Source organism: Lissotriton helveticus, chromosome 12 (assembly GCF_964261635.1).
Source record: "Lissotriton helveticus chromosome 12, aLisHel1.1, whole genome shotgun sequence".
In the NCBI taxonomy this organism is placed as follows: Eukaryota; Metazoa; Chordata; class Amphibia; order Caudata; family Salamandridae; genus Lissotriton; species Lissotriton helveticus.
In genome coordinates, this window is record NC_136073.1 from 160,408,456 (window position 1) to 160,421,500 (window position 13,045).

General features: G+C 41.1%; 1 protein-coding gene across 1 annotated transcript in view; it reads left to right on the forward strand.

Annotated features, from left to right (window-relative positions):
- Positions 1 to 1,945: 1,945 nt before the first annotated feature.
- Positions 1,946 to 13,045, forward strand: part of LOC144797990 (extracellular calcium-sensing receptor-like) — a 76,803-nt gene continuing 65,703 nt past the window's right edge. Inside the window, exon 1 of the mRNA XM_078668787.1 lies at positions 1,946 to 2,203. Coding sequence (XP_078524913.1) covers positions 1,946 to 2,203 — 258 coding nt within the window. The remainder of the gene's footprint in view (positions 2,204 to 13,045) is intronic.

A 13,045-nucleotide genomic window follows, 5' to 3' on the forward strand; every position in this document is an offset into this window, starting at 1 on the left:
TATGTTGTTTATTTTCTGATATTTGACGATTAAATATTTGCCGATCTTGATGCTTCGTTTTTCCTGGTAGCTGGTTGTAAAATGTTTCCAAAAATAGGATGTTGGACCCTGTTTCCCCTCTGTAGGTCAGAGAATTAAGCCTCTCAAGATTTGATTAACCAGTTTAAGTTTATTAAATATCATTTTAGTTATTTAAAAACCACTGCACGAGCCCACAGTATCACCCAGTACACAAACAATTAAAAGAATAAGCGCTTGCTAAAACATAAGGTAACTACAGTAAATGTCCTGATAAATTCAGTGTACATAGGGTAAAGTGCTAGTGCGTGAGCGATTCAATAATTAGCCTTAATACTACTTAAAAGTGTCGCAATTTTCCATAGTCACTTCAGTGATTGTCCTGATTAATTGAAGTATACACAGGGTAAAGAGCAACTGTGTGAGCTCTTCGATAATGGACCTTGATCCCACCTGAAAAGCTAATGCGCAGCAGATAAAACCGAAGAAAGGGTCGCATGTTACCAGAATAAGACAATTCAAAAGTTCAATTTGCTTGTCCGGAATTTCTATGGTGTAATATTATTCTATCACTGGTGCTGGTATTCTCCTGACTTTTGTCCATGATGCATTTCCTGACAATTGGTTCTAAAGTATTTCCTGAATTGGATACACCATGCTTCTCAAAGTTTGACCCTGATCTTTCTGCTAATTGGCGGTAGGTGGATTCCTATGTCTGCTAACCAGGATAGTTGTCCAGCTGTTCGTCTTGACTGACCCAGAAGATGGCGGAGAGCCGGATGCCCAAGAAAGCTGTGGTGATCTGTGCGGCTGTTCTTCTAAGCCTCCCCCTACCTGTCTCCGGGGCGCAGACACAGTGCCACCTGCGAAGCGACATAGGCAGCAGTCTATCCAGGGGTGGAGATGTCATTCTTGGAGGGGTCTTCCCAATCTTTTACAACAACATCTTCCCTCTGAGCGAATTCAGGGAGCCCCCCGCGCCAAAATACTGCAACACGTAAGACTGGATGAGAAGGGAGCGGGATCATGGGTTGGTGGAGGAGAGAGAGTGAGAAAAGGTTCTTGCAAACTTTAAAAAGTCTGATCACAGTCCTAGATTAGCAGGGGGTGCAGTTAAGAACTGAAGGTAACTGGTGAATCTGTATGGTTGTTCCACTCCTTGAACAGTGCTGAGGGCTGGTAGTAAAGGTACAGGTGCAGTACCATACTTGTGTGAGGAAACTTGTACTGACCTCACAACAATGGTGCAAGTCATTGTGGTGATATTTTGAGAGAACTGTTTTTGAAATGGAGGGGGTACTCAGGTCAGGTCTAAGGTATTTTGCAGAGCTATGAGTGGGGCACCCATGTCGTAGGGAAGTCATTGCTGAGGTTCATTTGTGGTGATGTGCACAGGTCCTAGTATAAGAACATTGGGGAGTGACGCGTTGACAATAAAATAAGTGGGCAACACAGAGTGTGGGCCCCGTGCTGCAACAGTGACATTATATTAGCTCCGAAAGGTGACGCGTTAAGCCAGCTATTTCCACTTCAAGGAGCTGGAATAGCAGTGGGTGCTGCTGGCAGGATTGAGGTGCATCAGCAGTCCTGCATAAGATCTTTGTACTCAGATAGTAGGCGTGTTTCAGAGTCCATCTGAGCTGCATTAATGGAGATCTGGGGGAGTTCTAGAGCTGGAAAAACAATGGCGTAGGGCACAACTGAGGTTTACTTGAAGAGCTGAACCTGGAGCCTACCACTCAAACTGCATGCAGTACTGCAAGGCAATACCAAGGTCCTTTATCTGAGGTTCACTGGCAAATCACTGCGCAGGAAGGAAAATAATCAACTTGTTGCATTTAACTCTCCTTATTCAGAGGTCAAATAAACATCTAAATCCTAATTCTCTTCCAGATTCCGATTTCGAGCTTTCCGCTGGTACCAATCCATGATTTTCAGCATTGAAGACGTGAACAGGAACCAGCCCCTACTCCCGAACATCACCCTGGGACTTCAAATGTATGACTCCTGCTCTGCCGAAGCCCGGGCACTTCAGGGCACCATGTGGATGCTATCGGGACAGCGAGAGCCAGTGCCCAACTACCAGTGCCAAGCGCGACTCCCAGTGCCTGTCATCATTGGCGATTCCCTGTCTTCGACCTGCCTGCTTATGGCCAGGGTCTTGGGACTCTACAGGTACCCCCAGGTAAGATCCCCTCATGATCACCCCACTGCCAGATTGTGCTTCCATGCTGTGTTTAATGTGCACTGAATCTTGTATGTTATAAATGCAATGCTGAGGCTAGGGCTCACCTTCAACACTCAGCCCTCAGGAAGTTGGAAACTGTAGAAGCCTTTCATTTTCCGCATAAACATACAAAAGTTTTAGGTTACCCAGATTTCCAATCACCTACAGAAAGTGATAGCGCTCCAGGTAGAGTGTTGGTATAGCGCATTATTCGCTTGTGAGGGTATCCAGGTACTTAGCTGGATGGTAGGAGGAGGATTTCCTGGAGGTTATTCGCAAAGCCAAGTCTTAAGCTTCTTGCAGACCTCAAAAGGTGATGAGGAAGCTCTGATGTGCTATCGGAGGCCGTTTCACACTTTGGGGGAAATGCAAGAAAAGGTGCAACCTGCTGCTCTACTACTGTGTATGTGGCGTAGGAGTGCAAGGGAGAGTCCGGCCGAGCCGAGGTGTCTGGACGGTTGGTGGAAATGTCCATGGCAGGCCAAAATACTTCCATTTGCCCCTGCCAGCAATTCGCAAAACAGTTCCTGGCAGGTGCATATTGATTTATCATTGGAAATTGGTCCGCCACAAGTGTGGATAAATCTGCAGTCGTAAATCCCACGCACGGGTAGGCGGTGGGTAATACAAGGTGGAGCCTCGCTTGTAAATCAGTGAATACCCGCAAACATGTACGTTTATGGGCACTCACAAACTCCAGTCCAACTCTTCTCAATGCTGGAAATGGTTGGCAATTTGACCCAGCCCAGTGATGGAGAAAACTCCCCTTCCAGGAACATAGCGGGAAGGAATCAAACCCAGAATTGATGTAAGTGTAGGGGAAGAGGCTTCTACTCCTGAAAAAAATGTTCTGCACATGAAGGAAAAAAAGTGCATGTGTACAGAGAGCTGCATCGCCTGTATGCTTAAATCTACAGGGCATAGATTTCTACACAGGTGAGTCCTGACTCCATCATCAGATGTCACATGATGACACTCTCAGTAATACGCCTGGAAAAGTGCGATTGAATCCACTTTTTCGAATGAAAAAGTTTGTCAATTAAAAAAAAAGTAAAAAGTTTGTTAAGGTCGAGAAGTAAATCTCTGCATGTAGTTTGTTATTTTTTGTGAATTGGTGTCAAAGTTCCAAAATCTACATTCTCAAATATAATGAGATTGATCTATGTCTTTACAATCCATAGTGCCGAATTTCCAACCTTACAATATTGTAAAAAAAAACACGACCTGGTGCACAGTTTTTCTCAGGGTTCACCTGGTAAAATCCGGAGTTTGTGAATTTCATGTCACGCCTTTGAAAATACTTTTTGCCTCCAATGGCCCTTTTTTTAGTTACTGGAGTAATCTATTGCACTTCCTGTGACTACTTAGCTAGCATGAGGCCTGTAAAGGTCACCTGGGCTACCCTTTTTTAAGCTACAACTTCCTGATACACTCTGTACTCCCTGATCTTAATGAGCTGGGTGGAGCCAATGGAGACTGCCTGGACTCTATAATCTTCAGCTAGTATGTTCTGTGCACTCTGTTCCCTGACTGAGCTGGGCGAGAGCCTGACTGAACTCTACTATTTCCAGCAAGTAGACTCTGTGTCCTTTGTATTCCCTGTGCCTACTGAGCTGGGCTGTGAGCCCAGCTTGGCTCAACTGTTTCCAGCCAGCAGGCTCTGTGCCCTCTGTATATCCTGTGGCTACTGAGATGGGCGAGAGCATGACAGAACTCTACTGTTTCCAGCCAGTAGGTTCTGTGCCCTCTGTATTCCCTGTGTCTACAGAGCCGGGCTAGAGACCGACTGGGCTCTACTATTTTCAGCCAGTAGCATTTGTGCCATCTGTATTCCCTGCACCTACTGAGCTGGGTGTGAGCCTGGATGGGCTCTACTGTTTCGAGATAGTAGGCTCTGTGCCCTCTGTATTCCCTGTGCCTACTGAGCTGTGCGAGAGACTGACTGGGCTCTAGTATTTCCAGCCAGTAGGCTCTGTGCCCTCTGTATTCCCTTTGTTTACTGAGCTCTAGCTCCTGATGCACTGGGTATTACCCGTGCCTACTAAGCTGGGAGGGAGCCTGTAAAGGCCAGCAGTGCTCTTCTTTTTAGGTTTCGCCTGCTTGTTAAATCTACTGTATTCAATATAAATCTTAAAAGGGGCTTACATCCCGCCCCGTTGCTGTTTAATTGGTTTCTATGCTCACCACTTACTTTTCCTCTGCCTCTATTGGCTGTAGCATACTGTTTTCCATTGTTATTATGTTGTTCCTCGTATGCTCCTCTTATCAGTCTCCCAGAACCAAAGTACCGTTTCTATCTGCTTTTCTGGAACTATTTGTTTGTTTAAGGTTTTTAGCTGCACAGCACTTGCGCTGTGCCTGTTATTATTTTTTAAGTGCTGGCATGTCTGTTCAGAGGCTTAAATAATTTGTCAACATTTTTCGCCATCCAATCGGGTGTCTTTTATCTGGTTTCTGTTTCATTCAGGCTGTAAATTTGATGTCTTACACAAGTCTTGGAACGCATTGTTCTCCAAGCCTTGCTTTCAACCCGGAGCACGGCCCCCGGGTTTTGACATAGAGCCATCATTCCTTTGCATGAACTCATTCAGATTCTGACTATGTGCTTACAGTAATCAGTGCGGAAACAGATGCACCAGCCACAGATGGGGCAACTTCCGACTCTGAAGTCAGTTTCTTTGTGTTTTACGGAGGGTCTGTACCTCTCTTGGTAGTTGAGGGTCATGCTATACTCTTCTTTTTTTAAGTCTCTCATTGTGCTTTGTGTAACGTGCTGGCCGTGTTCACTTTAGCCATACTTTAATGTGTTCACATTGCCTAAAAATACACTTAAAAATAGATTTTTGGATACAGCATTCTCTGGCTTACACATCAAACATAACGGATTGCAGCCACACAAAAACTCTTTTTTTGACAGATTTAGACAAGCATTACCATGACTCACTCTCTAGTTGTTGTCAGACTGTCACTGACTCTCAGGTATTTATCTCCCATATCATAATTTAGAGCGTCGGGACACTGCTGAGCTTGTTACAGCTCAGTTTGCTCTCCTCTGTCTCTCAGGCTGCGCTGGACAGTGCCTCAGGAGCTGGCTGGCTGCGGCAGTAATGAGACAGCACTTCAGCACAGTGCTGTTGTCACAATAGTCCCTTCTCTGTTTCGATGGTATGGGCTGCCGTGTAGTGTAGTTCCTATATTCCCAATAGGCTCTGCGCATTGGAATAATATAAACAGTAGTGTAGACGTAGGACTGAGGTCGACTAGGTCTCTACTGACTATATTAGACTTAATTAGTTTTGCCAGCTAGCCCAGAGGTCACTAGAAACTTTCTCGAATGTTTAGGAAAGAGTTAACTCTCCTGATTTAGACAAGAAGGGATTAGCTTCTGACAACCGCATAAACATGACAACTTTGCTCCCTCAGAATAAAGAGTATATCTCTAGAGTTGTGTGAAAACAATAGACAATTATTTCACTCAGTCAATCGTGCATACTTAGTTTCACCAGAGTGCAGAGAAATAGAGAGACAGGCGTTTTCAATAAAAGGTGTTATTTATTGAGCAGTCTTCTTTCTCATGCAAGAGAAATGAATTGCCACAATTGCAATACTTATCATGAAGTAAAGTGCGTACAGTAAAAGGAGTATTATGAAATAATACTGTAAAAGTATTGATATGGTTTCTTAGCCAAATGATACTTTAAAATGGATAAAATATATACATACATAAAAACATTGACTAACGTACTCAACTGGTGCTTCTAAGATACACCTACCCCGCTGTATCTGACCTAAGCCTAATACGTGGGAAGGAGTAAGTAAGTTGCAGTTTAAGTTAAGTTGTTTTTTTGCCAAGGAATCTGAGTCAAGAATTCTCTTAAGGGTTTAGTCAGCTCCGTACCTTGGTTCTTAGAATGAAGGAAGTCTTGTATCTCTCTCTCAGGACTCGATATCCCAGCAACCCGCAAGGGTGACTGGAAACACCGAAGCTGGATTTTCTCGGCTGGAGAAAAAGACAGCGTCTCTCTCAGTGCGTCAAAAGGGAGGGGCGGCTTCCTTCGGCTCTCGCATCAGCTGGGCTTTGGGTAAGTAGATAGCCGCTCTGCTCCAAACCACCGTGTCTTTGCTTAAGGCAACGTTGGTATATTTATACCTGAAAGGTGCCGGGTTTGACATAAGGTTGGACATAAGACGTCACTAAGAACTAACAGTTCTTTCTGGACTCCAGGAGTTCTTGTGCAAATCAAAACAAAAGCAGGGGGAATTCCCGGGCTGCTGGAGGCTTGGTTTGTTTAAAGAACGCGTTGTACTTTCTTGGAGTCTAGGGGAATAGCCTTGCCGTATTTGGACTGCATGGGCTATTACTAAATATGGATATGATTCTTATGCCTTTATAAGGATATTATTTATTATAACCACATAAGGGCATAATTCGGAAATATCGAATTAGGGTCCTAGATAGAAACACAACACCCACTCCACGAATTAATGTCCATCATTACTAAAAACTAAGCAATATTAAACATATAACGATGCATGTGTGTTTAACAACCCACCCCAAAATACAAAATTCGCATTTGAAATTGTATATGGTAAATACACAAAAATGAGTATTGGTACTGTACGCTTTTCAAGCAGTGTCATCATTCAGTTAAATGCATATATATATCAGCTGAATGAATTGCGAAAATTTCACATGAAATGGCTCTGTATACAGAAAAGAAGGTTGAGACCATTCCATCACATATTTATACAAATGCTTTACATGTGCTAGAGGCTGAGGTAAAATATTGTCTCTAGAGTTCCTAAAATAGAAGCTCTGTTCTCTAAGAATAGTTCTACTTTAAGCAGAGTACTTTGTGCCAGAAAAAGGGTAAATATTTTGGAAGTGAAAAAATATAATTTCGCTCTCAGGGGAAAAAATAGTTCCAATTGTTTTCAGTAGCTGTGTTTATCAAATACTCAAGGCCGAATTCAGAGTTCAGGGAACGCTGTGTGCTCGTTGTTTTAAAAAGTTATTCTTTTTATTCAGGGGAGAACATCATTTCAGACAGGCTTGCAACAAATTGGTCTACAACATCAGGTGAAAGTTTGACCAAGTTTGAAAATGCTGAAACAGTGCATATGTGAGAGTGATTGCTATCATCGATGTTTGGATCAGCAATGCTCACAGAAGGTTGTACCTGTTTGGTGCTGCTTTCCTCTCGTACTTCATCCCCACCTACTCGTAGTGGTAAAGTCTCAACGAATGCCGTCATCAGAATAGGTAACCGCTGGGGACAACACGATGCATGAGTCGTTACCGGACCTAGCAAGGTATCTATATCCATTGGTACTGCTGATGGTAGTATAAGACAGACGTCCAACACACATTCTTCTCCGCATAGCAGACATCGAAGCACAGGTAATATGCAATTTTGCCAGATAGGTCTGAATGAAAGAAACCAGGTTGCACTTAGATCTCTTAGCCGGGCTAATCCGAGGACTCTAGTGATTTGGTCCCGGTAGCGTATTGCTAGGATAGTCTCTTCCATTGTAGCTGGATTTCTGTCTGTGGCTTGGTTTGCCATATCAGAGCAGAAGGATCAAAAATAAGATTCCTGCTACGAGTCTCAAAAGTAGAGGCAGACCGCCGAATACAGAATGGAAAAAATTCGGAAAAATGCCCAGAACTGTTTCAAAGGGTGTTAACAGTCCCGAAAAAATTGACTTAAATACATGTGCGATGCCACTGGTATCAGACATGTTTAAAATTTGACCTAATATTTCTACGAAGTACACGGGGCAATTTGTTGATAATAGGGAATGTATCTCTGCTGCTGTCCTTGCAACTTGCAGATCATACGTCTCTTTGGACGAGGTTAAAGGCACAGTTGTCTGTAAAAGAATGGACTTCATTCTGCTTAAAGTATCAATTCGAATAGAAGAGATATTCAAAGAAGGCCATATTGCCGCCTCCATGTCTGGATTGCTGTTTAGATACAATACTTGCATACAGCAAGTGACCATGGAACTAACGCTCACGAGATAGGCTTTTCCTGGCACCATGCCACAACAGCTGTGGTCACTTATTAGAATGTAGCTGCCGTTGGAAAGCTGTCTGAAAAATGGCTCAATCTGTGCTGCAGGAGTGCCGTGCAGGTGACATGAAAGGTTATTTGAAGACCCTTCACAGGCTCCATGCAAGTTAATACCTTGACACATGAGTGTGCCACTTAGTGATTTTTTACAATTGTTACCACTAAGAAATACCTCTTTTTTTCCTTCACTATAACATTTGTGTGTATAAGTTAATTTCCATGTTGACTTGATGTATCCTTTACCCAACCTTTCATACAGGCCTGCTGGTATATATTTTTTGGCAATACTTAAACTGGAAAGTTATTATTGGGATTGTAATCGTTCCATGTATTATCCATTCAATGACAGGTCTCTCTGACATTGTCAATGGTAATCTCTCAAGTTTTTCAATGCTCAGAATCGTATAGTCTGCTCCTTTTTGTGCCAAACTGATTTGTTTATCAGTAAGGTTAAAGATAGAAAATAATGACGTTGTGTTGATTAAACGCCATGGCACGTAGCCTGAACGCAGATTTTGCAACGTCCAGCCAAGCTGTACATTAGAACGTAATTGGGACTGACCACGTTGTAACATTAGTAAGTTCTGCTCTATTATATCAATGCAAGATGATACAATGCTGTCCAGTGAATATATTCTGGAGGACAGAGTCGTTAACCCATTGTCCACTACAGAAAGTGATTTTTCCAAATTGATACGATCAATTTCTCGTATTTTTTCAGCTGTTTCAATTTGTGTTACTTTCCAAGCCTCGTTGTAAGCAGCGTATATACCGGCGTATATGAAACGTTTTTGACGCTGTTTGCCTGGTCCCAGTATGAAATCACGCAAGTCAGCGCCGTCTTTAAGTAAAGTCAAGTGTTGCTTAATTTCAGCCAGTGTGGATTTCTGTAACCACTCAAGGCATAGTTTCCCTACACTGTAAACAGTAATCTTTATTGTTTGATTATTTAAAATCTTACAACATTTCCCATACAAAAACACATTCAATAAATACAATAGAGTAAAAGCAATAAAAAATTTCTTTTAAAAGAATTTATAAAAACATTTTTCTAATTCATTCTCCCAGTTTTATAGATGCTATCTTTAGGAACTTTACAAAGGCAGCGTTCATGACTATATCATTCGAATGTAGACAGACTTTCAATGCCTGTCTACATGTCCTTGTTCCACGCATATTAAAGTGAAATTTGAGTATAGTGCGTCTTTCGTTGCGGAGACCAGGACAGACACATAAGAGGTGGACAATATTCTCTTCTCCACCATTACAAAGTCTACACAATGTACTGCTGTTAGTTTTTTTCCATGGCGGGGCATGACTAAGGCCTGGTAGAATCCCAAATCTTGCTCTCACCAGACATTGTTTGCTTTTTTCAGACCAAGGTATTTCCAGATATTCCTGTACTTTCTTTTTTTCATATCCATTTATTACGGACCACGAGTGTTTTCTTTTTGCCAGCAAATCTTTGTCCTTTATAAGTGATAGATGGTTTGTTGTTCGATTTACTATTTTTTTAAAGGATCCATTACTTATCGTATTGTTCCAGATGGGCGTTAGTGCAAACTCTTCTAGTGCATCATTGAGGTATTTCCATGCAGGTGTTCTTGTGTTCCTATTTATTTCTTGCCAAAGTAACTGAGATATTGGGTTGTCGTGGTCATTTTTAATCCTATACCACGTTTTAATAAATTGGCCTTTTCTTGCATAGGCTTGGTTGTTTAACCCGAACTCAAGTCTAATTTGAGCAGGTGAAGCATTATTTGGGAGATAGAATAGAGTTTTATATGTTTTGGATAGGACCTTGTTTATCATTTCTGCATCCGTCCCTATTAATGCCTCACTGCCATATGTTATTGTTGGGAGCAATTTAGCCCCTATAATTTTCAAGAGCGGACGATAGGTCAGATTTCCAAGCGATCTCTGTGCTATTTTAAATGCTGCAATTAATGAGTTAGCTTTCCTTTGTATGTCCAGTTTTTGAAGTTTATAGTTTCCCTTTTGGTCGAATAGTACACCCAAGTACTTATAAACTTCTATTTGTTCTAGTTCGGTATTTTCCATGTACCATTTATTATTTTGTCTCAATTTAGTGTTCCTAGTGACAACCATGGTTTTCGTTTTGGTTTCATTTATTACCATTTCATTTTCCTGGGCATACAGAACCGTTCTATTAATTAGGCGCCGAAGTCCGATTTTAGTATGACTTAGAAGGATGGCGTCATCTGCATACATTAGGTTGGATATCAATTTATCCCCTAACTTCGGCGGATGCGCATTAAGTTCATCAAGGTTCTCTGATAGATCTCCTAAGAATAGATTAAAAAGGAGGGGGGCCAACACACATCCCTGCTTTAGCCCTTCTGTTGCTGGAATTTCCTTTGTTAATGATCGACCATCCCCCATCCTTACTCTTACCCAGGTTTTACTGTGCAATAGTTGAATCATTTTTAATAGTTCAATTGGAATGTTTTTTTCAGTAAGTTTTTTCCACAATAGATTCCTTTGCACGCAGTCAAAAGCAAATTTGAAATCTACAAAGCACAGATACAAGGGCTGCTTTACCCTGAGTGATTTTTCAATTATTAATGATAATGCCATAATGTTTGTCATTGTTCCAAGCCCCTTAATAAAACCCGTTTGATTTAATGGTAAAATCTTGTTTTCTGTTACCCATTCATTTAATTTAATTAACAGAACTCCTGCAAACAGTTTGGCATCTGTATCTTGTAGTGTGATGAGTCTGTAGTTCTCCGCAAGTGCCCAATTGCCTTTCTTAAATATGGGGGAAATTAGAGATCCTCGCCAGGACTCAGGGATGTTGCCTGTCTCTATAATTTCTGTGAATACTTTTTCCAAATAGCTCGACCAAAAGTCTGGGTTTTCTTTATATAGGGCAAATGGTATCCCGTTGGGGCCTGGTGCCCCATCTTTCTGCTTCCTTATTAGTTTTACTAATTGATCTTTTGAGATTATAAGTTGTTCTTGGATCTCATTACTTATTGTAGAGCTCACTTGTATGTTTGCAATGATTTTTGTCACTCCCTTAGTGTTTAGATGCTTTTCAAGGAAAGTAACCCATTCTTGCTCACTTAAAGTTGATGACACTACCAATTTGTTCGGCCGTACTAATTTGTTTATAATTTTCCAAAATTCTCTTGCGTTTGCTTGTTTGCTTGCATGAAATAATTTTGACCACATTTCTTGATTGGCTTGGTGTTTCTCATTCCATATTAGTTTCTTCAAGGATTGATTTAATGTTTTTAGATTATTCAAGCTTTCATCATTAGTCGCTGTCGATTTTATTTGTCTTCTTATTCTGTTACGGTCTCTTTTTAATTTTGATATTGTGTACGGTAGATTCATATATGAGTCCTTTCCTTCTTCTTTCCATTTTACATTCCTTTTGTCAGGGTTGACCTCGGTTTGGGGTTTCACTATTTTCTTAGTAAATTCCACCCACTGTTCAACTGCAGTTTCTGTTATTTTTTCGGTAAAGCAGCTCTTTATAATGTTCTCAACTTTCTCATTCATAATATCCTTATTCAGATTAGTCCAAATTAATTTTTTATAATTTATTGTTCCAGTATACCCCAGCACTGTATGGTACGGTTGGTTAATATTGTGTCTAATGTTGGTAGTTATTATCTGCTGGCAGTGGTCACTATCTCCAACCTTGACTATTCTATAAGATTTTATGTTTTGAAATATGTTGAGTGAAACCATTGTGTAATCAATCCTAGTTCTTGCATTATGTGCAATATACGTATATGCAGGAGGAGTATCCTCTTTAAACCGACCATTAAGTACTCGCAGCCCTAATGCTTCTATGTCTTTGATGAATGTTATACCTATTTGGTTTCGTGCCTTATTGGTCGTTACTCCTTGATATTCCTGCTGCGGAATTGACCATTGTAGGTCTTGTGATTGTGAGACGTCATCCCTTATGAATGGTATTAGTAAATTAAGGTTAAAATCCCCAGTCATCACATAATCCGCTAATGGATTTTCTAGGATTTGTTCCAATAATATGGAGTTGAGGGTCGCACATATGGTTGCTCTACTTGTTTTTGTTGGATGGATATAAACATTGATCATAATTAATGACCTATCCTTTTGGTCTGTACCTTTATATTTCAGTCTGACTATAAGTATGTTTTTACTATGTGTTGCAAGTTGCTCATGATCAGCTTGTATGCTACTGGAAATAAAGGTTGCTAACCCCCCACTCGGGCGTCCATACCTATGAGTTTTACTTGCAATTTCATAGTATCCAGCATAACCCTCCAATATAAATGGGTGTGCTTCCCAGGTTTCCTGAAGGAATAGGATTTGACAGTGTAAAGGAATAGACCTTATTTTTGCATTGGAGAGCTTTGTCCCTACACCATTTATGTTCCATGAACACATTCTCAATTCAGTTATTTTTCTCTGGGGGGTTGAGATACTATTCCTTCATTGTGCTTTATTACTATGCAGAGACTGTGCAATCCATTTTTCATTTATTCGTGAGGTTGTTTCTGGTATTGAAGGTGGTGGTGTCACTCTGGATGTGCTGTTGGATCTCCCCCGGGCATTCCTTAAAACTGTTCCTTCTTGTTTGGTACTTTTTTCTGTTTGAACAAAATGTATCTCATTAATAAGTGGAGTAGGATAGGCTTTTGGTTCCAGTTTTGTGATAAATATTCCCCAGGCCTTAAATGTTGTAAACTCTTTTAATATTTGT